Source organism: Salvia hispanica, chromosome 1, assembly GCF_029641045.1.
Source record: "Salvia hispanica isolate PSC_SH4W2 chromosome 1, Shi_PSC_v1, whole genome shotgun sequence".
NCBI classification, from domain to species: domain Eukaryota; kingdom Viridiplantae; phylum Streptophyta; class Magnoliopsida; order Lamiales; family Lamiaceae; genus Salvia; species Salvia hispanica.
Window position 1 is genome coordinate 64843721 of NC_142692.1, and position 26658 is coordinate 64870378.

Below are 26658 nucleotides of genomic sequence, written 5' to 3' on the forward strand. Positions count from 1 at the left end.
GGAGTATATTTTTAGTTTGGTGTTTAAATCAAATAGTATAAAATTTAAAAAATCTTGACATTTTCCAAACACGGGAAAGTAAAGTTATTAGGAATCATATTCCTGGGATTCATTTTCCTAAAAATAATTTTTCGTGCGAACTTTACTTTCGCTCAACCAAACATGGCCTTCAAATCATATTGTGGTTTGGAAAGGGCTGAAAACTGTTTTCAATAATATCCAAAAAAAATTAAAAGGTAAAAGAAATATAAAAAAAAATTCATGTTGGAGGGATTTAACCCCTCGTTCCCTCCATCTGTGCCTGCCAGTGATCATACATATGGAATCAATATGGAATAGATTTCAATAATATTGGTGGATAATGAAATTTTATCCATCAACTCACTTGCTTGGCAGTTTGGGGAAGGATAATGAAATTTTATCTTTGTTTAATTTTGAAAAGAGAAAAAATGAAAAATCAGAACAATTTAATTATGCTAATTTTAAATTCTTAATATTCACACCGGCAAAACTATTCAAGGAGAATAGAAAAGGAAGAAGATAGAATAGAATGAAGCTTCAGATATGTTGCCAACTAAACCATTCGAGTTTATAACCATTCAAAAATAAAGTACAAGAAACTGCAGAAGGGATCATATTTAGACTTCCCATATTCATTGTCATTCATCATCCAAAAATTATTCCCTTAAGCTCAGTTAGTTGTGGTTGAATTTGTTTCATAATCCAACCCAAATAACCCATAGAGGCAGAATCCTCAAAATGGAGCCTCAAATCTTTTATTTGGTCGGAACATCTTTTGCCTAGCTCCCCTTCCAAATCAAGACCGGAGCATCGCTGAAGCTCAAGTGATTCAAGGCGGGGACAGCCATCGAGGATCGCTTCCAGTCCCTTATTTTCCATCCTCTGTCCAATAAGTCGGAGATGGCACAGATTAGACATGGTTTTTCCAATTGCGACAGCGTGCTCTGTAAATTCTAGATGCTCATTCCAACTGTTGCTAAATGTAAGTGATTTCAACGTGGGGCAAGAGATGCCAATGTTTTCAAAGTCAGTGGGACCGACAGTATCCATCTTGATAAAGTGCAACTCTTCCAATTGTGGGAGTTTCATTATTGCCTTAGCATAAGCAGTTCCGAGTACATCCTTCTCTGTAAGTGTAAGGCATCGAAGCTGATTTGATCTGCCAAAAAAATACTACTTATGTTAAAATGAACATAATAATTTGATCATACAAGCAAGAAATATTATACCTCTCGGCTACGTAGTTTAGGAAGTCATCCGCTTCGTAACAGAAAAGCTTTAGTTCGACCAATTGTCCCTGGCTACGATCCACTGCACATAGGCAAATTTTGTCAAATTTGCTGGCAGCGCAACGTCTATAATCCAAATCAATCACGCGCCACGTGATGGGATTCTTGCAGACTCTCCACCATGTGGTACACACTTTCTGCGCACTCTCGAGCGTCTCCTCAGCACCCAACCTTTGCAGGATATTCGCCGTCAAATCATCGGGCAGTTCGATCCAGGGCGGCGCCGGCGCGGCTGTAGGAATTGGAGGTTCAGTTAAGATCATCGGCTTCGATCTTTTTCCAGTGCCCAACATCTTCGTTTTCAGGGGTTAGTGATTATATCATGGTTCGTGTATATATATTATATTGGATGATGATGATATCAATATGAATATGAATGTACTCCTGTTTAAATAAGAGACTGCTCGGTCAACTTCCCATCTTTTTAGTCTTTTACGTGAGAAGTCTGTTTAATTAGTGCAGGATTTTAGGAACTTAAAATATCTCCAGTAGGGTTATAAACTTATCCTAAGTTAAATTATCATTCATATAAATTATCTGTTATAGTTTGTTCTACATGTTTGGTAGATTATAGGAAATATTCACTTTATTTTTTACGTTGTTTGATAGAATTTTCAAAATAATAGATTAAAATAGGAAATGACAATATTATCCTTTTTAATTAACTTCATAATCATTAGGGTTACTTTCAAAAATTAGAGAAAAAGGGGTACTCCAGCCTCCATCTCCATTACTTCTCTATCTCAATTGATCCCAAAACCAAATTCATAAAGCCGAATTGTGCCAAGGCGCGGTGTGATTTATGACGGAACTGAAAAATCATCAAAATTATTAGCGTAGGATGACGGAATTGAGAATTGCAATTGTTTCGTTGCAGATTCATATTATTTTTTTTTGTCAATCTACACATTCTTTGTCGTGGAGTTGACATTAGTTTTTTGTGAATGATGGAACAAATGTAGAGAAATAAAAACAAAGGATATTTGTGTAAGAAGATAGATTTGTCAGGTTTCAAAAAAAATGGAGATAACTAATTTGGAGACCGGATAATTTATCTATAATATTAGAGTATATTATATCGGATCCGTCCTTAATCATAGACTTTAGAAAAAATAATCTATGCTATCAAATGATCAATAATATAGGTTAAATAATCTAATCTATAGTTATCATATCTACTAAACTATGCCTCCAATTATCTAAACATCTAGAATTTATTTATTTATTTTTTCAATCAAACATTCTTTACTCTCGTTGAAGAAAACGCAGGTCTGGGGCATTTATGTTTTCATAGGCCGAAAACAAACGGGCCTGTTCGTGATGAAATCTGGGCCGCTTCTTGTTAATAACTAAGGGTTGTCCTCATTTAAATCATTGGGCTGTGTTCATTTCTTTGATGAGCTCTTATTTTAGTTACTTAGGAGTATTAAATTAAGGCAGCCCATTTTCTTAAATTAAAACAGTCCATTGCTTTTAAATTAAGACAAGCTATTATTATTTCCATCCCACAAACATATAAAATTTGGGATATACTCGTTTTCTATTTTGGGTTAGAAGTTAGAACCTAAACAAAAAATATTGACATTACTAGTTCGAAGCTAAACAAAAATATTTTAATGTTTGTTTGATGATTGAGCATGCGAGATTTTCTGATTTTAAGATCCTGTTATTATAAAAAATTATTAAAATTTTGGACTTTTTCCTTGTTTGAATAACGTGAAAGCTATTATTGATAGTTTGATACATGCTTTTATTATTATGATAAACCAATACCTATTTGATAATTGGTATGTTAGTCTCCAAAGTGATCTAAATTCTGACCACAGAGTTTTGTATGGATGTTAAATTATTATAGTCAACTTTTGTCATGCTTTAATTGAGTACTTTGAACACACACATAAATAATTGTCTCTTTTTACTCAAGGTCAGGATATAAATTCTGACCCAAATATGATAGTACTATATATAGTAGTATATGACTTAAGACATTCAAAGTTGTGTTTTATGTTTAGAAGATCAATATAGTTTTGAGCATTTTACAAATTATATTCGTGACTTCTTTTTATTCGCAAGTTTCATCATCTACTGGGAATTTTCTTTTAAGTATTCCAAAATCCAATATATATAAATGTGTAAACAATAAATATTAATGTCTAATGTGGACTAAACAAGAGTGATGCTCACAGATGATGCCCGCATAGAATATATAATGGTAAATATTGGTGTAAGAAATGAGAATCTTATTCTCTTTGACCACAAAAGACTATCAAGTATGCATCTCTTTACTAAATGTTGATGAATGCACATATAGGTTCAGTCACATTATGAACGAACATTTTATGTTTATTTGTTCATATCTTATTCATTAATTTTTATGTGCTTGTTCGTCATTCTCTTTTTTCATGAAAGATCCAGTCCCCACGTGATACATATGTGCAAGTCTTTTTTTATAATTTTAACCAATAATGTATGGGTTAATATCTTAAAGATTTGTTTATTAAAGTACAATATTACGTCCTTCTCTAACAATTTGTCATTTCATAATGTAAAATGGGCAATGAATTTAAGATGACATGCGTGTTGCAAATGGAAAATTTTAGAAAGCTCATGATTTGATGTTCAATCAATTTAAGACGACGTATGTCTCAAACACATACATAAAGAATGCCATATCTTGTCTTGTTGCAATTTAAATGCAATCATGGTGTTATATCTTGTCTCATCATATACATATATTATCAAGTAGTTTAAGATAAATTTTAACTTAATAACTTTGCATATTGTTCTGTTTCACACTTATTTGGGTATCATGCACTCCAATGCTCCATACATAATCACCTAAAAAGTGAAAATGGTGATCAAATTTGAACAATGTGAACCATGCATAATTATGGGATGCATATTGCAAAAGTTGTTTAATTAAAAATGTAAGCTACAAAGGGTGCCAAATGTTTTGGTTTAAGTGGAAATGTCTGAGACATAAAACAACATTTCACTATTTTGTAGTCTAAAGTTTCAGGTAGTGCATCTTGATGCTCTCTTTAAATTATATTTGATGATTTAACTTTTCATTTGGTGGTTTACATATTGTCGGCTATATTTTTTTTTTGTCATTGTATCATAAAGACAAGATTTATAATTTCTTAACGAAATTATAAAATTTGTGAATGAGATACAATGTTTTAATCAGTCTATACAATTGATATAATAAGTTTTATTTATTTATTTTTGCAGTGCATAAAATTGAGAAAAAAAATTAATAGAGTAATAATTTTTGGGCCATGATGTAAGCTTAATTTATCTTATCAAGTGGAATCCAGTAAGAAATGATCAATTGGTCTATGTCATATGCTATACATGAATGTGTATGTGAAAGACATAGTACAATATATGTGGATGCATGTAATTGTTGTAATTAAAGTATTTAATATTATAGACTGGTATAATTAGAGTAGGAATAGTGTATTTGATTGAATGTTCTTTTCAAAATAAATAATGGCGGTTGTTGTTGTTGACCAATTCATATTGCTAGATATTGTTGACTAATTTCTGAATTTCACAAAAGACAAATTGCAGATAATTAGTAAGGAGATTAACAGCATCTTTGGAGATTTTGAAATTTCACGTGTTATACATATACGTTGTTGCAATATTATTCTTAGTCAACTAATTGGAATAATACTAATACACTTATAAACCTAAAAAATGTCAATAATACACTTAGTCAAATGAAAATATTCGATTATTTCTATAGGAAATAATGTGAATAGCATTTTATGGGATTGAGATTCCATAATCACAAATTACTGTAATCTTCTCCGAAAACGTGTTCACAGAAGAATAAAATATTCAAAACGTCTAAAAAGGACAGACTATTAGTATATAAGTTCAATTGATTTCAGTTTTTTAATTACAAATCCAAGAGAGTATCGAATTATAAATAAATGTTATAGCAAATTTTTTTGTCAGATTATTCAAAGTGAGAAGATTTATATGAGACTACTAATGGGAGAGGGGGAGAAGGGTCTGACAGCAATATTAGAGGTTTGGTCCAGCTCAGTGTGTTTCTGAGTGAACGAGATTTATTATTCAGGATTAATGTCAAAGACTACTTAGAGAATTTTAAAATAAAAATGTTATTTCACAACTAAATCAAGATTTCAAAGTGTGTGTAGTTTGATTTTTGATTTAGTTGTTTAGGATTTATGTAGTATTAACTAAGTGATTAGTTATTTTATTATTATTAAATTATTTAATAAAATTAACTTGTGTTGTGATTTGGGGTATGAGGTCACGGGATTCTAATTAGGGGAAGTGGAAATCATGATTTAGCAAAATTATGACTTAATTTAGAATCTGGATATAGATGTTGCATGAGCGTACCGATGCCTGTAGAAAGTACTATACCATTGAACACTATTATTTAATACTAGTATTATCTATTAATTAGCATCATTATGTTCATACCCAATCTAATTAGAAATTTGAAATTAGATTTCGAGAATCTGATTGTGGAGACTGATAAAAGTAAATGATTGGGTCAAATGAAAATGATACATATGAAAGCCGAAATTTCCTCTAGTCATCCGTAGAAACCAACAATAAAGCATTCTTCCTCTATTGCTGTGACCGAATTCTTTACGTTACTAACTTTTCAATGGTATTTCATACTATAATTACATTTGTCTTACTCTTACCCCATAATCCATATTGTGCAAAAAATATTAAATATATAGTTTACAATAAAGAATCTCGTGAAATTTATTGACCACTAGGCACTAGCTACTTATCATCATATTGTTATACCTACTTTAGAAATTACTAATACTACTTTAAATAAAATGGGATATGAGTTGGACGTACTCTTTGTATTACAGACATATTTTTCTCATACAATAGTAGTTGAACTCTTTCTATTTTGAAACCTCTCTGACCGTAAGATATGAATATTGAATGTTACAAGTATTTGAATTTCACCTACTCGATAATGCCACAATTCCACTACTCATATTTATTTATTATGTTGTTAGGAATATTTATAATTCATGATAATAAGATAGATAGTTGACTAATTTTATGTAATTAATTTACTAAAATTTCCCCATTTTACCTTTTTAATAGGATAAAAATAAGTATAATAAACTTAAATGACATAAGTGATCACATAAAGTGGGATAGCCCAAACTCTAATCCTTGAAAGTAAAGAATGAAATAACTTATATACCCTTTGTCAGAAATATTTAATCGTGTTCTGACTACTCAGTACTGATTTTTAAAAATGTAATAAAAGTGAAAGATTATGAATAATAGTTTGACAATAGATATATCATACACTTAAAAATAGGTTTACATCCAAGTCCATGATCTAATCTCACATGTTGTCCAAAAGCATGCCACAACATTTACACACTTTTTAAATATTCTTTCCATGAAATTTGCTTTCTTTCAATGATACTCCACTTTGTTTGTACTTTATAGTTCAACCACATAATATAATTTAGAATATATAATGATTCTTTCAGTATTTTAGACATACTGAGATTAAATTATATAAACTAATACTCCCTCCGTTTCTTTATAATTGAGTCATTTTTCTATTTCGGAAAGTTTCTTCATAGTTGAGTCATTTCCATATATAGTAATTTTTTTTCTCTTTCTTACTTTACTCCCTCTTACTTTATTCTCTCTACTTTATTCACTTTATACTTTATTCTCTCTACCTTTTCTTATCTATAGTACTAATTTATCTATTTATTTAACACACCCAACATTTATTTCTAAAATTCCGTGCTGAAAAGTTCCGCCTCAACTATGAAGAAACAGAGGAAAGGAAGTATATAAAGTTACCTGTAACTAAAGAATGGCACACCCAAAATACATTTAAGCAGAAAGCGAGATAGATTCTTTGACTTGAAGTTTTGGAAGCATTCATTTGTACCAAAATTTTTAGAGCAATAGGTTTGATCAATTCAAAAAATGATAAATAATTGGTAATAGCCAATTATATTATGAACTTTTGTCCATTGTCTCATATCTAAAAATTCCCACATCCTATCCATCTTTGGGCATTTTTTCCTCCCAGAGTCTCTAAAGATAGACTTACAAGACAATTAAATATGTTAAAGACTACAAAACATGAAGTACATGTAAGGCACTATATTTTGGTTATGGACAAATGAGGAAATTGTTAATGTTATACTATAATCGACTATTTTTTTTAAAAAAAATTGAAGGATTGACTAGAATTTTCTAAATTTAGTGGGTTTTCTGACAATTTACCTATATTTTCTCATTTTGTTTTGGATGTTACTCTCCAATAATAATAATAATTATTATTTTTATTTTTATTATTAATTATAATAATAATAATAATTATTATTATTAATTATTATTATTAATTATTATTATTATTATTATTAATATAATTAATAGAATAATTTTGAGCTGTTTGTTAATGACAATCATCCAAACAATCAAGTAGTATGTACACTGTCAATTTGATTCATAAAAATGTAAATAATTTGAATTAAGTGGAATGAGATGAACTTGGATGGCCAGAATACAGATGAAATAAATGACAAACATGAACTTGGATTTTCAAAAAAACCACAACCCTGATTTATCTGACGTGTAATAAATTTTATCAAGTGTTTGTTCGATTGATTTGACATTATAATGAGTACTAGCAAGATTCAATAGGCGGGGACAAGTCAATACTCCCTCCATCCACGATTAAGAGTCTCATTTCTAAATGACGCGAATTTTAAGAAATGTTAAAAAAAATGGGTGGAAGAAAATCAGTGGAATAAAGATCCCATTTGTTTATACTAGTTTTAAATGATATGTGAGTGGAATGAGTTAGTGGAATGTGGAGTCTCTTTACTATTTATGGTAATTATGAACCGGAACTCTTATTCGTGGACGGACCAAAATGAAAAAACGAGACTTTTATTCGTGGACGGAGGGAGTATATACACATGAGCATATTACGAATTTACTAAAATATCTATTTATTTATGTTTCTTTAATTTGAAGCCATATTATTCTAGTTAGAGAGGGTAACTGAAGCATTATTATTCCTCCTCTCAGTTTCCAAAAAATAAGTACATTTAAAATGACATGAGTTTTAATACAAAATTGATAAAGTATGAAAGAAATGAAAGGAAAATGTATAGTACTATATGTTAGTGAAAAATGAGTCTTATCACATAAAGGGAAAGAAGTTTATCAAGTGGAAAGTTTATATTTTTAGAGAAGGGACTAAAATGAAAACAGTTTCTATTATTAAGAAATGGAGAGAACATATATACGATTATCCATCTAAGGTTTTAGTATCATGAACCAAACATACTAATACATATGTATTCAATCATGAGCTATAATCTTTCAAATTGAACAAGCCATGTGATTGTGAACCAAGTTAGACAGGAACTATGTTGTTTTTTATGAAGAGTATTAAGTATTAACCGTCGTTTTCTTTTGCGATGGAAATATTCCAATACAGCCTATGTGTCAAGATTGATACTGAAACTATGCTAACGCATCATGAATTTAATGGATCATAGGCGTCTTAGGAAGCTAAGTTATCTTGATTTAATTATAAGTAGAGTCAAGTGGAACTAATCACTAAAGTTATTAAAGAGGAAATAATCACTATAGTATCAATTTGCAGTTATGTTTTGCTCGATGTTTTGCTCGATGAGACCAATGATTCAAAATTGGTAATCGACTTCACTAGAAAAAGTATATTGACTCGTTTTGGTACATCATATGCTATAATTAGTGATAAAGAATCACATTTCAACAACAAATGATTTAATAATGCAAAGTATGCTGCTAAAATTTTGTCCTTTTACAATGAGATTAGTTTGATTGATGTATACAATTCGTCAGTCATCTCCACATATTACTCGATAGTTTCGATTTAAGTACTTGGACAAAATTATTATGATAATTGTTTTTTCACTATTTTTCAGTAAAATTCGTTCATGTTATTGTGTTGTGCCAAAATCTTAGTATGAATTTAAATTACTAAATTTAAACGAAAACGCATCAATCCAATTAATCTTGTTATAAATTGTCAACAAATTGCCTGCAAACTTTATACATTATTATTATTATTATTATTATTATTATTATTATTATTATTATTATTATTATTATTATTATTATTATTATTATTATTATAACACATTCTTCATTAGTTAATTATGCCAATAGAATACAAACACATATTCGAGGATAGATAGCCCCACGCCACCAAATCTTGTTTATCTGTACTTAATCAATAATAAATTAATAATTATCCATATCCATAGATTAAATTGCAACCAAGTAGTCAATCGATCATGAAAATTGGGATTCTCTTGTACAGTAATGTTTTAAAATCATTATAGTAGATAAAATGAAAAAGTTGGAAGAAATGGAAATCCATTTAATTTCTTTTCTGTAAAGAAGTATACTCCAGATTTCACGCACAAAAAAAGAGATTACACACATACACTATATATGTATATAAAGAAATTAGGAGAGAGAATATATATTGTGGTGGAGAGAGCTGCAACAGGATAGAGAGAGAAAGGAAAAGGAGCCACGCGGCATCACGCAGCGTTCGTGAAACCGCTTTTAACGGCCAGCTATATGTGTCCCAGCAATCCACAACACGCACGCACACAGTTACAACGCAAACCCCCACCACTTTTCCCACTACCTTTTCTCATTGGGCCACGTCACTTCAATCATTTCTCGTAGTCAGAACTGCTTTCAACCAATCCGCCGTCAGTATTCAAGTTTCTAATTTTAAAATTCATCACGCTTTTTATTTTATTTATTAATACAACTACTATTGAGTTACCCTCATAAAAGTTGGCGTCTCTCCATCATTAATGAAACCATCTTTATGCCGGTTTTAGAAGTTTAAAAATGGGGAGGGGTAGAATCGGTAGATTAGACCACAAGGAGTAATATAACTTAAAGTAGCAGCCTAATTACTATGGGCGGTGGTTACTAACATTTATTTTGACTTGATGGTTAACTAGTCATTCTTCATTTAGAGTCTGTGTTCTTATTTTTGCATGCAAATTCGAGTAATTACTCTATTATTATTGCTGCCAGTTATTTAAAAACCACCCATCCCATTAAATTACTCCTTTTTAAGTGTCCCAAAATTTTAGTCCGGTCTCTTAAAAGGGCGTCCACAGTAAGCTAAAAAAGAGTAGTCAAAACCTATTTTTGTCAATGTCAGTATTTTTTAAATTTCAGCCACATCTGCGATAAGCAAATTCCAAAACAAATAAAATGAGGAGCTCGAGTGCATAATGTATTATTTTTCACGTCATTAATGAAGAAGATCAAAAATATACTTCCTCCGTTCCATAGTAATGGAGGCGTTTTCTTTTCGTCACGAACATGAAGAAAAATTATGTTAGATGAGTTAAGAGTATCTCCAATAATGGCGGCTAGCGGGCCGGCTAGCCGCTCCGCGCGCGCTCGTCGGTGCGCTGCTAGACCATTGTAACCGGCGAGGGCGAAATCGGCGAGCTCACGCCGATTCTCGACCGCTAGCCGGTCGCCTCGCCGCCATTGTGGCGACCCGATCGGCTAGCGACCGGATAGCCCCCTTTATTAATTTTTTTTTCGAAACTCTATATATACGCGATTTTAACGTCATTTTCATTCGCACCACTTGTTTTTACGAGTTTCTCTCTTTCTTACTTCTGTAAAAGATCACTATCGCGAAATGAGTAGTGGTGGTGGTAGTGATGGTGGTAGTGGTGGGGATGCTGAGGAGTTCAAACGACGATTGAACGAAGAGTTGGACACCTATAGGTCCCGCGAGATAAATCGGCTAATACAAAGGGCCTTGCAGCCGCAGCAGCCGGCGGTACCTCGACCCATTGTCCACCGGCGAGCTGTGGTTGATCGGGATCACGTCGCTGCACATCAGCGGCTATATGAAGACTACTTCGCTCCGGAGCTGCGGTTTGGGGCCAACCTTTTCAGGCGGCGTTTTAGGATGCGTAGGGAGCTGTTTATGCGTATCGTTGACGCTCTAAAGCGTCGATACCTGTGTTTCCGGTTCAGGTACGACGCCGCGGGCAGATCCGGCTACACAGCTATACAAAAGTGCACTGCGGCAATCAAGCAGTTGGCCTACGGAGGCGTGGCAGACATGTGGGACGAGTACCTCCACATCGGCGAGAGTACCCTGGATTGTCTGAAGTATTTCTGTCAGGGCGTCATTGAAATATTCCGTGAGCAGTATCTTCGAAGCTCTACCCCCGAAGACTACCAGGATCTGATGCAGATGCACGGCTGCATGGGTTCCCGGGGATGTTGGGCAGCATAAATTATATGCATTGGGAGTGGAAGAACTGTCCCGCCGCCTGAAAAGGGTTCTACACGACCGGCTACAAGGGAAAGAATCCCACGATGATCCTCGAGGCCGTAGCTGATTACCGGCTGTGGATTTGACATGCGTATTTTGGTGTAACCGGGTCAAACAACGACCGCAACGTCCTCAATTCAACGCCCCTTTTCAACGAGCAATGCCAAGGTGTCGGTCCGGCCATCAGTTTTATTGCATTTTCCCGTATCTGTGTCGTAAATTTAATTCCGTATTTTGCGTGATTGTAAATTTATTTATTTTTTATAATTTTTCTGGCCTATGGCTAGGCTATTGCTTGTCCTGATGATGTGGCAGGAGGAGTTTTTGGCTAGGCCTATGGCTGGCCAAAAGCCATTGGAGATGCTCTAAGTAAAGAGAGAATAAAGTGGAAAATGAAAAAGGTAGAGAGATGAAAAGAGAAAAAAGTAAGTAAGAGTAAAGTATGTGGAAACATGTGTAGACTTTTACTAAAAAAGGAAATGACTCTATTACTATGAAACGTACAAAAATGACAAAATGACTCTATTACTATGGAATAGAGGAAGTAATTAGTAGATTTTATTTCATTTCTATTAAGTCATAGTAGATTTTATTTTATTTATATGACGTTGTAATTTATTGGAGTATTATTTTTGTAGTTGTACTCCCTCTGTCCTACACTAAGTAGAGCAATTCTAATTTGGCACGAGATTTTATGTAATGTTGTTCTTTGAGTAAAGGGAAGAGAATAAAGTAAAATTGATGGAAAATGTAGAGAGATTGATGATTCTATATTTATAAATTAATCATTTAGAGTGGGATGTACTAAAAAGTAAAATATATCAGTTAGTATGAGAAAAAATAGAATATTTGTATACTCTTATTTCAATTTGAAAGTAAAAAAAATGAATAATATACAAATTAATTCGAGAGACGTGGCTTATTGTAAGAATTTTGGCTCAATGCATAAAAAGAGTAAATCGATAACATGGCGGGTGGTCGTCAATTTGAATCCCTAATGAACATATTTGTTCATCTAAAAATTTGCTCCAGTAATTGTTTTTTTGTAATACAGGACAGATACCTTAGCTTAGCTAGAGATGTTAGTGTAGCCCGCAACCCATGGATTGGTCCGAATAGCCCGCAAAATTTATAGGATTAGGCCTAGAAATTTCTAGCCCGATTAAATTAAAACTTGATTAGCCCGCACCCGATTAATCCGTAACCCGTTAGGGCCAGACCCGAAAACCGATAGACTGGCCCGAAAACTCGATAAATTTCTATTATACTATTTTTTTACTCCTAATTCGACACTTCATTGATTAATTTTATAATATAGATAACTAAAAAAATAACTTTCAATTTTATTTATATATACAAATTATATATTGAATTTTATTAATATAATAATCGATAAATAAATAAAAACTTGAAATTCAACAAAAAAATATTTAAATTTCTAAAACATGCATTAAAATTTCATGAAATATCTCAAATATTAGTATTTGATCATATTTATGATTGAGTTTAAGCATATGTCTCAAAGTTATCATAATTATATATTTTACATTTTATGAATATAACTAATTTTCATCATTATTTATTGGATTTATCATATGTTAATCTTATCGGTAGTGATTTACCTGCTGGGTTAGCCCGAAACCCGAGCTTTTAGGGTTAGAGTCGAACTTTTATGATCCAAAAGAAATCACAATCCGATTAATCCGCTTCCTATTGATCCGCAACCCAAATAGAATTGACCCGAAACTCGATGGACCAACCCGATTGACATTCCTGTCCTTAGCTGGAAACTGTTGACATGATTTAATGGCATTCGCATATTAATGGAACAGTAGATAAAAGGAAAATGGTCTGTGGAGCGCCGGACTTTTTCAACCAAGTGAAGACCTGGTCAAAGGGGTGTGTATACGTGTCAAACGCGCGAACATAATTAGAGCACATGGCAGCCGTTTTTTACCCGGGCTTGTTTCGTGACCGCCCATACCACCATAGTCAACGTGAAGATCCGACGGTGTACAAACCCCTGTCACACTTGATTATATCTCCCCCCCTCAAACAAGGAACATTTCGTCTTTAACACCGTCACATCAGTATCTACTTTTAACCCTCGAAACCACCGCTTTTCCCTATCCGAATCCACCGGTTTCCCCCTCCTGTTTCGGGGGTATATTCGGTATTTCATTAGCTGGTCAGAAACGGCGTTTTGTTCAACCAAACTAACAACTACTACTACCACTTTCCTTCGTAGTTCACACTTCTTTCCCCCTTTTCGTCTTTTCGCTTAAATATTGTATTTTACGTAATTATTAAACCCTTATATTCGTTTCCAAATTGGGTGTAATTGCTTTATTTATTGGAAATAAATAATTACAGTAACGATGAGATGGGACAATACATATTGAAACTATAAACGATAATTCATCCCTTCTTTTATAATTTTCCTTACTTCCTGCAACCTTCAACTTTCTCTCTCTACACCTCTCCCAATCTCTCTCTCTCCCTCCACGGAGCGGATTCCTCGTCCAGTTCGCAGTCGCCGGCGAGTGAGTCCACTCGCTGTCAATTGCATTTTCGGTATTGTAACAAATTGGTTATTCTATTTTGAACGTGACTCGCTTCGCTTCGATCCCGGAGTTTGACTCGGTCCTGGAGCTACTGTGTGAATGCGGAGAGTGTAATTCAGTTTGGTTGGTTATTTTTTATCCTTCGGAGAATACGGAGGCGTGGGTTATACATTTGGCGGATGAGATGGTGATTTTTCTGTTATAGTTTGGTGCTTGATTTGTTGTTTCAATTTTCTGTGGTTAATGTGTGTTTCTCGTCGATTTCTGGACTCATTTGAAGATCAATTTCTTATGTGCCGAATAATGATCTGCTTCTTCTGAAAATTCCGACCTGTTGATTATAGAGCTTATAAACTACTGTGTTTTCTGCAATTTCGCATTGGATGAGTCGCTGTCGTGGCCGAGAAAATCAGGCATTTGATTCTCTGTTTGGCATCTCTACTATGACCTGTGTATTATGAGTTATTGTATTCAACATTTGATGTTCTCATGTGGATCGGTGCTTTTTTTCTTCTCTCTCTGTAATGTTTACATATGCAGATTTTGTTAATTTATCATTGTAGCGATTTTGGGATAAACGCTCTTTTTTATTTGTTCATAGTTTAATCTTTCTTTATTCAGTTTTTTTGGGATCTTTCATTTTCTTTTTTTCTTTTTATTTCTATCTGAAACTCAAAGTACATATCCAGGAGTTTTGGCTTTGGAATTTGTCTGGTTTCTGTGCCAATTATCGATTTTTCTAGCCGACCTTTTTGACTTGATTGGTGAACTTTAAGGATGTTTCATTTTCTGGAAAATGAGCATATACTGATATCTTTTTCTGGAAATTTTAATTTTCTATTCCTGTTCTCATGTTTGACTTTTTTTCATATCCTATAACAAATGGCCACGGTGCTAATTGGTGTGGAGACATTTAATGTATTCTTATACTTTGATAAAAATGATAGAGTAATTAGGATCAATGGACATTTGCTACAAGTGGAGTCATCATCTTCATCATTTGTTTTAGTCGATCATCCCTTGAAAATTTATGATGTTTCACAACTATTTTTTATATACTGCGATTACACATGAAACAACAAACCCAATTGATGATATCATATGGATGTTAATGTTAAGAGAAAAGAGAATCTGACATCAAAATGACAAAAAGGAGATGTTATTTCTTACACGTTTTACCAATTGAATGTTTTACCCGTCATGGGTCTAGGTATGGCATGTTTTATGTGATATTTTGATAAACACAAAATAGTGCGTAAAGTAGTACATTTTAAAACTTGAATTGAACTACCATAGTTGCTGCAGGCTTTTTTTTTCTTACTTTTCTTAAATCTGTGAAACATATTGATAAGTTTATTTAATTGTACTAGATTTTTATGTCGTTTTCACTTCCTATTCCTGAAGCAGGTTGGCTTTTTATGCTTTGTTGTGTTGACCAAATGCTTTAATTCAAATTTTCTTTCTGCATGTTTACATTAATGCTCATGCTTTTACGTTATGCAGGTGGAGGGAAGAGTTTGTTCTTCTAGAGAAGCTAAACTTGAATTTTTAAAGCATAAAATGCTAAAAAGGAGGAAAATAGAAGCAGAGAATGAATCTTACATTGTTAGCAAGACCCTGAATAGGAGTGGTGGTGATGCTTTACGAACTTCTTCTCCTTGCGGTGATAGTTTGCACAATCAAGCTGACCTATATTCAAGATTTGGCAACAGTTCCACTAAGAATAATGTTTTCTCAAAGAGAAAAGTGGCTAAGTTTGACACTTTAGACCTTGAATGGACAGAGAAAGTTCCAGAGTGCCCAGTTTATCGTCCAACTAAAGAAGAATTCCTGAATCCCTTAGTTTATATCCAAAAGATAGCTCCAGATGCCTCTAAATATGGTATGCTCAATGCCCAACTGTGACATTTGAATTATATGAGTTTTTAAATTGGATTGAATATTTGAAAGTTCCTTCGATTCTATACTTGATTTGTGGCATTAAAAATTCAGTGATGCTGTGTCTTTTTTTTTTTGCTGATAGAGTTCTTGTTCAGTAACTTGTTGTGTTGTACTAGTTGGCTACATATAAATGGCAGACATTAACTACTTTCTTTTTCAATGGCTTCCTTTTTTAAGATCCCAGACTTTTATCCTCCGTAATATGCCTATCCTTAATGTTTATTTGGATAGAGAAACATCTAAGGATATGCTTCAATCTCCAGGTATTTGCAAGATCATATCCCCTGTAAGTGCTTCTGTTCCTGCTGGTGTAGTTCTTACAAAAGAGAAGGCTGGTTTCAGTTTTACAACCAGGGTACAACCACTTCGTTTTGCTGAATGGGATACTGATGACAGGGTCACCTTTTTCATGAGTGGGATGTGAGTTTTTCCTTTAATATCTGCATTGATGTACTATAATAGTAGTATATTACTGTCATTTCAGGCTTTAAATTTGAGTGTTGTTTTTCAGAAACTATACATTTCGTGATTACGAGAGAATGGCAAACAAGATTTTTGCTCGTAGATATGGTAGTACTGGAGGCCTTCCTGCCAAATTCATGGAAAAAGAATTTTGGAATGAGATAGCTTGTGGAAAGACTGAAAGTGTCGAATATGCATGTGACGTTGATGGAAGTGCATTTTCATCATCTCCGACTGATCCGCTTGGAAACAGCAGATGGAATTTTAAGGTACTCTTCTCATAATAAATGTTTTAGCTTTATTTTCTGCATGAATGGAATTTGTATAAAAGATGAACTAAATGTTAGTACAAAATAGATTCTGAATGTTTTTGGCTGTAGAACAATATTTTATAAGAAAATCCATGTTGAGACACTTCCTTGGAGTGCAATTAGCAATGATTTCTACTCTCTCTGTCACTCATCTAGACATTGCAATTTTATGTCTTGCCTCTATATACATCTCATGTCCTCTTTCACTATGTCATTATTGTATGCATAGATGTCTTGATCTTTTGTGGGAACGTGACTAGTAATATCTATTGTATCGTACTTGTTTACAGAAAATTCCTCGGCTGCCAATATCTACCTTGCGTCTTCTTGAAACAGAAATCCCGGTATGTGCTTAATATTTCTTTGAAATAGTTTTAACTTTGTTTTCACATTCCTGACTGATATGTGGTTCATATTAGGGTGTCACTGAACCTATGCTTTACATAGGGATGCTGTTTAGCATTTTTGCTTGGCATGTGGAAGATCATTACTTGTATAGGTATGTATTATTCTACTTAAGCTGTATGGTGTCTGATATGATTCTTAACTTTTGCTGATTGTAGTTTTATGTGTGTACAGCATCAATTATCACCATTGTGGAGCTGCAAAAACTTGGTACGGAATTCCCGGTGATGCAGCTACTGCTTTCGAAAATGTGGTGAAGGACCATGTCTATGCCCATGATATCTTACCTGGTGATGGGGACGATGCGGCCTTTGATGTTCTTCTAGGGAAGACAACTCTTTTCCCACCAAATATATTGTTAGAACATGATGTCCCTGTTTATAGAGCCGTACAGAACCCTGGGGAATTCGTAATAACTTTCCCTAGAGCTTATCACTCAGGATTTAGTCACGGTAAGTGATAAATATGCTGCTGCAGGTTGAGATTGTGCAGTTATAAAGTTCGGTCTTTCTTATAAATATGAAATAATTTCTTTTATCTTTCAGGTTTTAATTGTGGTGAAGCCGTTAATTTTGCAATGGGTGATTGGTTTCACTTGGGATCAATAGCAAGTCAGCGCTACGCTCTGCTCGGAAGGATGCCTCTCCTTCCCCATGAAGAACTTCTGTGCAAAGAAGCAATGCTACTACATTATGCAAGACCCGAACTTGATAAACAAGAGTACACACATGGAGATTTGATATCACAGAGAAGCATAAAGGTTTCTTTTGTTAATTTGATCCGATTTCAGCATTATGCCAGATGGTGCCTGATGAAATCAAGAGCATGCACAACTGTTTCCTCTTTTTCCCATGGAACAATTCTCTGCAGCCAGTGCAAACGTGATTGTTATGTAGCATATCTAAACTGCCAGTGTTACTCGCACCCTGTATGCCTCCACCATGGTATTACAAAGTTCATATAGCTCTGGTTTTTCTCAGAATACCTTTTGTTAGAATATTTATGTATCGTTTGGTTCCATAACAGATATCAGATCACTTGATTGGCCTTGTGGAGGGAATCCGACGCTTGCTGTAAGAGAAAACATTGTTGAAATGGAAGTAGCAGCCAGACAATTTGAGGAGGAGAAGGATATATTGCAGGAGTTCGAGGAGAAGTATGGGAACAGCAATGACTTTGGTTTACTGTTCCGCATGTTCTCGGGATCTGAAAATGATAGCTACATCCCTTATGGAAAGATTTCTCTTGTATCAGATGAAGAAATATCTGGATACCCATCTGTTTTAACCAGTTGCAGCGAAAATACTAGGACTGAAATCACGGATGCATCTGTTTCCTGTATGTCGTCGTCGAAATCAACTAAAAGCCTCAACATGATTGCCAAAGTAAAGATTCATTATCCTTCTGAAGGTTTTGTTATATGTTATTCTTTTACTGAAGAATCATTGAAACATAATGAAATGTTAAACTCACATGTTTACTTTTGCAGGCTGGGCAGGACCATGGGAACTCCAACTTGGAGACTGATATATATGCAATGCCTTTTGGATATTCCCAACCCTTGAACAGAAAACCTAGATCAGAAAGGAAAGTTATTCAGGTGGTGAACACTAGAAATGCAATCTATGAAGACGAGTCAGATTTCGAAATATTCAGGGTTAAGCGAAGATCTAAAAGCAAAATGGAAAGAAAAACTGCACGTGATTTTACATCTGTAAACACTGCCCAGCAGGTACTACATTTCATGTCTGAGTTGTTACCTGTATGCTAGAATACTTTTCTATTCTGCAGTTTTGTGGTTAAATTACTCTGTGGTTTACTTTTTGCAGTAACGGTGATACTTTTCTGTTGATAGAGTGCTTTCTTGTTGATATGATAGAGTGAAATTTCAAACTAAAAATTGTGACTTTGATTCTGTCAGGGTTTCAAGCGACTAAAAAGGCAGCAACTGGAAGTTCGGTGTGGGGGCTTAACATCATCAAACTATCCTATCCCTGATGATCAAAGTCGTCATTCTGTTATGAGCTCTACTGAATCTAAAGAAGCTACGGTTAATTCTAAATTATCCGTAAGACGCACTTTTCCTTCCATCAAGTTCAAGAAAAAGCCTAATGAGGATTTAGGTGGAGAACTGGACGGAGATCAGAGGCATCGCCATGAGTCAAGAGAAAACCAAAAGCAAGAGCGACATAAAGCCAAGAATAGTGACAGTTTTAGGTGGTGATAGAAAATGGAAGTGAATTAGGTGACAGTTGCTGAATTTGACTGGTCTGCAGCTGAAGAATCTTCAACCTAGCTAACTCGGCTAATGACATTCTTTTTCAGGAATCTAACAACAGAGGAAAGTTAGAAATACATATTGATGAAGCAGTGACATGAAGTTAACCAAAAACCATTAGAAGTTAAGTCATTCTTTGTGCAAGCTCCAATATGAGGACAAATTGCACAGTGATTCTTTTGCGATTCTCGGCTGGGGTTTTAATCTTTGGCAGGAGAACTCTCTTAGGTACATACAACAGATAGTTTTTTAGGTCAGTTCTTTTTCACCTTGTACATTTGTTCATGTGTAGGCAATTCCCATTGATGTTGTCTCACTTTGCTGCTTCCATTGTAGCCTTCTGTTATTCTTTCTTGTAGCTATTGACATTAGACTACATCAACAAAATCTGAGAAATTCCTTGTTTCATTCTGTGTTTCCACAATGTTTGATACTCTTGTCACTCATTATCATGGGTTATTCATACTTTTGTTTAGGTCTCGTTGATGTAGTATCGTGCTTTCGTATGTATAAATGGGAGATTCGAGAGTAATTTGCAGTTGTGGAAACGACCAAATTCAGTAGAGCATTATGTTTTTGTTCATAGGAAATCAACATTGGGTGCAAATAATACAATGATCTGCAATTGTGTTAATATAATGCCAAGTGAAGTAAATAAAACAAAAATGAGAAAAAACAGGAAAGAAGTGAAGAAGCCAAAATAAGTTAAGGTGGACGAAGACTCCAATAAGTATGATTCACCAATTTGTTTTGTAAACATGAAATGATGCTATTTGGCCTTACACTTGTCATTTCTGGGTAATACAATCTTTTGTCTGTGTTAGAGATAAAGTTAAATAAATCCCATTGGTTATGGTGTTAAGGTCCTTGACCATATCCATATTCCTTTTGCACTACTAAATTCATTTTTTTTGGAGAATGTTGGTATTAATTCAAGTGTGGAAAACATCGTTTGGTGAGTAAGTGGGGCTGGAACACTAAATGGAGAAAAAAGACAGCAAACATGCTACTGTGATAATCGATTTTCCTGTCCTTTTTTCCATCAAGACAAGCTGTAGTAACAAGAAGAAAACAAGCACACGACATCGTATGCATGCTTATAAGAACCTTAGCACCCAAGTGTCAAAAACTCGTATGTTCCTCCATGGCTGAAGCTGATGCTCAAGAAACAAAGTGTGTGAAGAGACGACGCAGGTCTCCGTCTCTATTAGCACTCTGTAATGAACAACGACCTCGACAGTCATTCCATCTAGATCACACTACTACTACGACTACTACTACAACTATTATCAAGAGGAGTTCAAGATTTCGTGGAGTTAGCAGGTAAATCTATTCATTTCTCATAGCTTTCTTATAACAGTATATAATGAATTCCCTTTGCATTTTATATTTTTCTACAGACATCGGTGGACAGGGAGATTTGAAGCTCATCTATGGGATAAAGGGTCTTGGAATGAAACTCAAAAGAAGAAAGGAAAACAAGGTTCATTCTTTTGTTTTGAACTATTCATTTTGAACATCATTATTATATACTAATACGGAGTATTACTGTGTTGCCTGGAATTCTTGTTGTGGAGCAGTATATCTTGGTGAGTTCCTCAAACTTATGTGATTCAAACTTTTGGTGGCAAACATGTTCTCATCATAAACATCGATTTTGGTTGCAGGAGCATACGATGAAGAAGAAGCTGCAGCGAGAGTGTATGATTTGGCTGCAATCAAATATTGGGGAGCCTCAACATATACTAACTTCCCAGTATGATTCTCTCTATCCCTTATTTATCACATATGGCATTACAAATGATGAAAACATTTTGATTACAGATATGTGATTACAAAAAGGATATAGAAATAATGCAAAACATGAGCAAGGAGGAATACTTGGTCTCTCTAAGAAGGTAATGATTAATGATTTAAGGTTTTCGTCGCGACACTTGGTTATAGAGTTGAATCGTGCAGGAGAAGCAGTGGTTTCGCAAGAGGGGTGTCCAAGTACAGTAGAGGTGTTGGAAGGTGAAGATTTCATTGCATTTTAGCTTAAAACAAGTAGAGAGTTCGATGTTTAATGTGCTGATAAATGAAGTGATTTGTTATGGTGAAGGTCAAGGCAGCATCATAAAGAAGAGTTGAGCAACTATATTAGATGGATGAGGCCTCAGACTAACTGCTTGGATTTGTCGAGTGGGAATTCGTTTACAATAAAGAATCCAGCAATATCTGACAAGCATGAGATTATTGAAAGGAAAATGCCTCTCACCCCTTGGAATAAGCCCACCACCCCAACAGCCCTCAGTCTGCTCCTCCGCTCTTCCTTGTTTAAAGAGCTCGTTGAAAAGACGACTACTACTGCTACTACAACTATTGCTGCTGGTGGCGGTGATGACGATGATGAAGAAAAACCAACAGGATGGCCGTTTTGGAACACATCGATGCAATGTGTCAAGTATTAGATCTGAGAGCTATGTATGAACAATAAATATGTAACATGGTTGAAATAAACCAGCTCTGAAAATCAATTCAATTACAGGGTTGATACAAATAGATTATGAAAGGAATATAACCTTCTTCCCAGGCTTCATTTATTCAATGTAAGTTCTAATTATCATTTACACAAATTCCAAGCCAACAAATTAACAAATCCATGGGCACAGCACACATGGTAACTACAACATTATTTCTATAACAGTATGCAAAATATTTACTTGTATACGTGATAATCGAGAAGATTGTGTTGCATAGAGAAGACACTAAAACAGCAGCAGCTAGCAGCACCTGTTTGAAGAAGTAGCAGTGAAAAATGTGGAGCAAGTAGCTCAACACTTGTTTGAAAAGGTCCTGCATGTCAAATACACTGGTCTTAAATGCATGGAAATAATTGTATGTGTGCAAAGAGATATCAATGAAGTAGAATTCAGACTGAGAGTAGAAAAAAGTTGTTGATTATAATCATTTTAGTATATACCTCGTTATGGTTTTGTTGAGCTTCTCAGAAGAGAAGTCTTGAACACTCCCATCTGTCAATAAATTTTCAGGAGAATCTACGATGGCTCTAAGACCCTGAAAATAGTTAAACAGAGCAGTAAAGGAATTCAGGAATTTCACCAAGAACAAAAAAGATTCTTCGCACTGTTTCCACTTTCCATATATAGTTTTTGCAATTAACCTATATTGAAGAACTTCTGACTAGATTAAAATTTATTCAATGCCACTAGCTAGCTTTAAATTGTTCAAGGATGTAAAATTTTTGTAGAAACAGTCATCACAATTCACCAGTAGATAAATTCGTGAAGCCTTATTCAAAGTGCAACCGTAGCATGTAAAGGGCTAAAGGCTCATCAGTATACTATAAAATCATGTATATCTCCTTAAAAAAAGTAATGGACTCCAAAAACTTAGCATGGGGAAGCATTTAGTAGAATTAAATGAGGTACCATGAGACTTTGCATTGAATTTCCAGCAAGTTTAAATTGATCCTGCACCAAAACATTGAAAATAAATTATTGGTTAGTAAAAAAAGGTTGCTACCAACTAACTGGATTTTACAGTTATGATATGACTCTATATTAAATATGGCTGGAAATCACACAACATGCTTCCCCACACCCATGAAGAAAAAAGTATCAATATATCTTCTGAATAACAACTGAAATGAGCAAGAGGTATAAAAAAATCTGCACGGCTAAAATATTTTTTTCTTGCCTCAAAGGCCATCATACCTAGAAACTGAAAAGACAAGAAATGGCATCCTATAAGAAAACATCAGATGAATTCACCAGAGAGAAATACTGATTTTTGTTACAAAAAATAAAGGAGAGAAAAAAACACAGGCACAAAAGAATAACCAACCTGAATTCTGTCTGGCATGGGCATCCTTTTTCCATTTACAATGCTACACAGGTACATCACCCCAGCATTTGCAAACTCCTATAAACAGCAAGAATGGGAAAGTATTAAGTGCAGCAGAGGTGCAATACTGAAGCACATATTACTTGGTTGTTGGAGAAAATTCAAGCCAGAATAGTAACTTGCAGAGCAAACAAATAGAGAAGAGACAAATACTCAATTGAAAGAAAAATAGTTTTACCTGCTTGTCTTCTAGTGAATGGAGCTTGCCATCCTGCAATAGAGCACACGAGGTAAGAGTCAAAAAAGGAAAAGCACTACAAAAGAAATAAAATAACAATGCAATATGTGTGAACCAAACACGTAGATATGATGAAGCAACACCCCTGACAAAGTCCCATGCCTTGAATGTGTAAAATATAAAGCAAAACTAACTTGAATTGTCTTGCAATAATGAAGCAATGGAGCTAGAAGGTATGTTAGATGGATGAATCAGCTATTTCATGTTGGATTCACAAAAAGGTCACATAAGTTAAATATGCAAAATGATAATGGAACATTTAACATATACCTAGCATATATAGGTGATGATTCTAAACATCAAGAAAAATGTAAAACGACATTCAACAGAAGAACAAATCTACATGTGTGGCACCTTAATGACTATAATTAACAAAAGCAACATCAATATTTCTTGTACTGGCGACATAATTGAAGAAATGACAGAACAAAAACTGACCAAACCAGACACCATCCGATGCAAATCGTTCAAATCAAAGCCAATTTGAGAGAGATCAGCATGTGCATCATTGACCTGTTTTGAGAGTATAAATTGTTTTGAGAAATGACAATATTCTTTAGATTACTAGTTAGTAGCTAACGGAACAGAAAAAGAAATCAGTAGTTCTATTGCATGTACCTCATTTCTAATCAATTTAGAAATTTCTATTTGCTCATCGATTTTTCCATCCAGGTTCTCAATTCTCTGAGTCAAGTGTCTTTTTGCTGCCTGCTCAGAAATCATATCGACAATCAATTTACGTAGAAATTTTATATGCAAAATAGTCGGATCAGCAAGGTTGTCGCTATTGTAATGTTTCAAGTTCATGTGAAACAAGGAATATATTCTGTTACAAAGCAACATGAGAGTAAATAAATCTAAAGCAGATTAGAAAGCAAAGGCATGTAATAAAGAACTACTCTTGTTCCGTCAATCATCATGGAAACACTATTACCGATACAGGCATAAAGCAGACGCAACAAGCTTCTTGATGCAGGTAATCACAAAAATGTAGGGATTAAGGAAAAGAAAATATGGGTCCAATAAATACCTAAAAGAAATAGCTTATACTTACAGCAAGAGCGTCAGAAACATGATCCAAATGTTTTGTCAAGTTTGTAACAGCATTTGCCATATTCTGCTTCGTTACGTACATCAGGTCTCCAAAGGAAAGACCCTGACATTTTGAAGATGGAGAATTGGAGGAACCATGTCATGAAAATGGGTATCAGTTAGGTTACTAAAGAAGACATGCTGCCAGAAGAAAACAGGATGCATAGAAGAGAATAGCCTTTAAACGTAGAAATGCCTAGGCATGAAAATGAATGTAATATATATGTTCTTACCTTCCACCACATGTAGCCATATCCCACAGCTCCAACAGCAGCAGCTGGGACAACTAGAGATGCTAAGTTACCTACGATAAAGAGAAAGTGTCAACACTTGCAAAACTATAAGGGAAATGCTCTTACACAAACACAAGATACTGACTCTGGGTAGAGTTCCCATTTAGAACAGTAATCTGCCTGGATGAGGCCAGCTGGCGAACCTCCATGGCCAGTCGACGGACCTGAAAATGCGCAAACCATATATTAAATCCGTAGAGCACATCTTTTTGAAATATTCAGGGGCATTTGTGCTCATAAGATAATTTTAACAATAATATACCAAGTGCACTGAGATCCTTAATGAAAAAGGAGGGTGAGAAACCCAACATTTTTGGTGGATAAGGCAAAACCGTAAATTAAAAGCCATTTGCATGTGGAGAAATGTAGACAAAACCTCCCAGATGAAAACATGAAAGAGGATGATATCATAGTTCTAACGATTACTTTGATAAAAACGAATGATAAGCATCAAGATCCATTAGCATTCCAGTCTAAATAATTTGCTAAACCATCATACAAGCCATTAATCGATTAAGTGACCAAAAAATACTCCATATAAAATAACAATAAGCTCTAAATCATTAACGTCAAGATGATAATTTCATCTGTTACCACGCACAAACCTGGGTAGCAATGGCGTCAGAATGATCAGAATCCCCCTCCAACTCGCCTGATTTCTCCATGCTTTTAACCAAATTCTAAAAAATATCCAGGAAACATTTCAAAATCAACCTTTAATCACAAATTCACAACTAAAAAAAGATTGCAGCTTAAGAACCTTCAAATCACTAGGGCTTACTAGCAAACACTCATGATACCACTAGCATCAACTAAGAAATACTCAAACTTTTATGTCACCTTCAACTATTAAACTAGTATTATTTATTTCCAGAAGAAGAAATAACTTCTCAAAATTTATTCTAAGAACTCAGAATTATTTTAATAGCCTTTCGCATTTTGAATTTCGTCCATATCAGGAAAGCATACGAACTTTGACATGCATCTGGACCAAATTACAAAGATGCGGTCCAACTACAGCGTGAAGAGAATCTCTCCAGCGCTTGTAACAGAAGCAACACTAAATTGAGATGATACAACTCAAAAATTCAACAAAATCAAAAGAACAAAATATCAACACGGAACTAATCTGAAAGGAATGGAGATGGGAAATTCAATACCTGCAACTCCCCCAATATATCTGATAATTTCCCATTCTTCAACAATATAGTTCCCGTGTAACCTAATCACACAAGAAAAAACCAAAGCAAAATATATATACCCCTTTCCTTAAATCAAACTACAAAAAATGGTTAAAAAAACGCAATAAATTACCAGCTCCAGCAATTAGAAAGATCCTGGATAATCCGATTCCAGCTTGCATAGCCATGGCGGGCGATCAATGAAATTGGAGCTCTGACGAATTTTAGTTCAAAAGAGAAGGTGGTATACGACTTTAAGCTTTATACGTTTGCTGAACGTATCGTCCGAC

General features: G+C 34.4%; 4 protein-coding genes across 6 annotated transcripts; 2 read left to right on the forward strand and 2 right to left on the reverse strand.

The window, feature by feature from the left end:
* Positions 1-567: 567 nt before the first annotated feature.
* LOC125218895 (putative F-box/LRR-repeat protein 23) lies at positions 568-1651 on the reverse strand. The gene is made up of 2 exons (XM_048120690.2): positions 1251-1651; positions 568-1180 (listed from the first exon to the last, which is right to left on the reverse strand). The coding sequence occupies exons 1-2, from the start codon at positions 1601-1603 to the stop codon at positions 667-669; spliced, it is 867 nt and encodes a 288-aa protein (XP_047976647.2). The 5' UTR covers positions 1604-1651; the 3' UTR covers positions 568-666.
* A 12410-nt stretch (positions 1652-14061) lies between these two features.
* Positions 14062-20066, forward strand: LOC125218438 (lysine-specific demethylase JMJ13). Of its 3 annotated transcripts, XM_089069902.1 has the most exons (12): positions 14066-14448; positions 15765-16143; positions 16466-16622; positions 16714-16933; positions 17266-17319; positions 17395-17474; positions 17555-17832; positions 17926-18324; positions 18407-18765; positions 18870-19112; positions 19302-19625; positions 19706-20066. In XM_089069902.1, the coding sequence occupies exons 1-11, from the start codon at positions 14446-14448 to the stop codon at positions 19602-19604; spliced, it is 2475 nt and encodes an 824-aa protein (XP_088926028.1). In that variant the 5' UTR covers positions 14066-14445; the 3' UTR covers positions 19605-19625; positions 19706-20066. The 3 variants fall into 3 exon arrangements, with proteins under 3 accessions (XP_088926031.1, XP_088926028.1, XP_088926027.1); XM_089069901.1 differs by having other exon boundaries at positions 19302-20066; XM_089069905.1 differs by lacking the exons at positions 19302-19625; positions 19706-20066 and having other exon boundaries at positions 14062-14448; positions 18407-18790; positions 18870-19045.
* Positions 20067-20189: 123 nt separating this feature from the next.
* On the forward strand, positions 20190-22477 carry LOC148934398 (AP2-like ethylene-responsive transcription factor SMOS1). Its single transcript, XM_089069917.1, has 6 exons — positions 20190-20981; positions 21059-21141; positions 21326-21414; positions 21483-21556; positions 21618-21671; positions 21760-22477. The coding sequence occupies exons 1-6, from the start codon at positions 20752-20754 to the stop codon at positions 22106-22108; spliced, it is 879 nt and encodes a 292-aa protein (XP_088926043.1). The 5' UTR covers positions 20190-20751; the 3' UTR covers positions 22109-22477.
* LOC125218434 (uncharacterized) lies at positions 22202-26658 on the reverse strand. The gene is made up of 13 exons (XM_089069910.1): positions 26502-26658; positions 26348-26409; positions 25793-25867; positions 25273-25351; positions 25128-25198; positions 24857-24958; positions 24421-24510; positions 24241-24315; positions 23743-23775; positions 23505-23582; positions 23090-23131; positions 22621-22715; positions 22202-22493 (listed from the first exon to the last, which is right to left on the reverse strand). Exons 1-13 carry the CDS (start codon positions 26554-26556, stop codon positions 22472-22474), a joined length of 879 nt encoding a protein of 292 aa, XP_088926036.1. The 5' UTR covers positions 26557-26658; the 3' UTR covers positions 22202-22471.

Coding starts and splice junctions, on each gene's coding strand:
- LOC125218895 (XM_048120690.2), bottom strand. CDS start 1,603: ATGTTGGGCACTGGAAAAAGATCGAAGCCGATGATCTTAACTGAACCT. Junction 1,181..1,250: donor CTAAACTACGTAGCCGAGAG/GTATAATATTTC, acceptor TTTTTTTGGCAG/ATCAAATCAGCTTCGATGCC.
- LOC125218438 (XM_089069901.1), top strand. Junction 16,934..17,265: donor ACAGCAGATGGAATTTTAAG/GTACTCTTCTCA, acceptor ACTTGTTTACAG/AAAATTCCTCGGCTGCCAAT. Junction 19,113..19,301: donor CTGTAAACACTGCCCAGCAG/GTACTACATTTC, acceptor TGATTCTGTCAG/GGTTTCAAGCGACTAAAAAG.
- LOC148934398 (XM_089069917.1), top strand. CDS start 20,752: ATGCTTATAAGAACCTTAGCACCCAAGTGTCAAAAACTCGTATGTTCC. Junction 21,415..21,482: donor CAACATATACTAACTTCCCA/GTATGATTCTCT, acceptor TTTTGATTACAG/ATATGTGATTACAAAAAGGA. Junction 21,672..21,759: donor TACAGTAGAGGTGTTGGAAG/GTGAAGATTTCA, acceptor GTTATGGTGAAG/GTCAAGGCAGCATCATAAAG.
- LOC125218434 (XM_089069910.1), bottom strand. CDS start 26,556: ATGGCTATGCAAGCTGGAATCGGATTATCCAGGATCTTTCTAATTGCT. Junction 25,868..26,347: donor ATATATTGGGGGAGTTGCAG/GTATTGAATTTC, acceptor GATATTTTTTAG/AATTTGGTTAAAAGCATGGA. Junction 25,199..25,272: donor AAATGGGAACTCTACCCAGA/GTCAGTATCTTG, acceptor TCTTTATCGTAG/GTAACTTAGCATCTCTAGTT.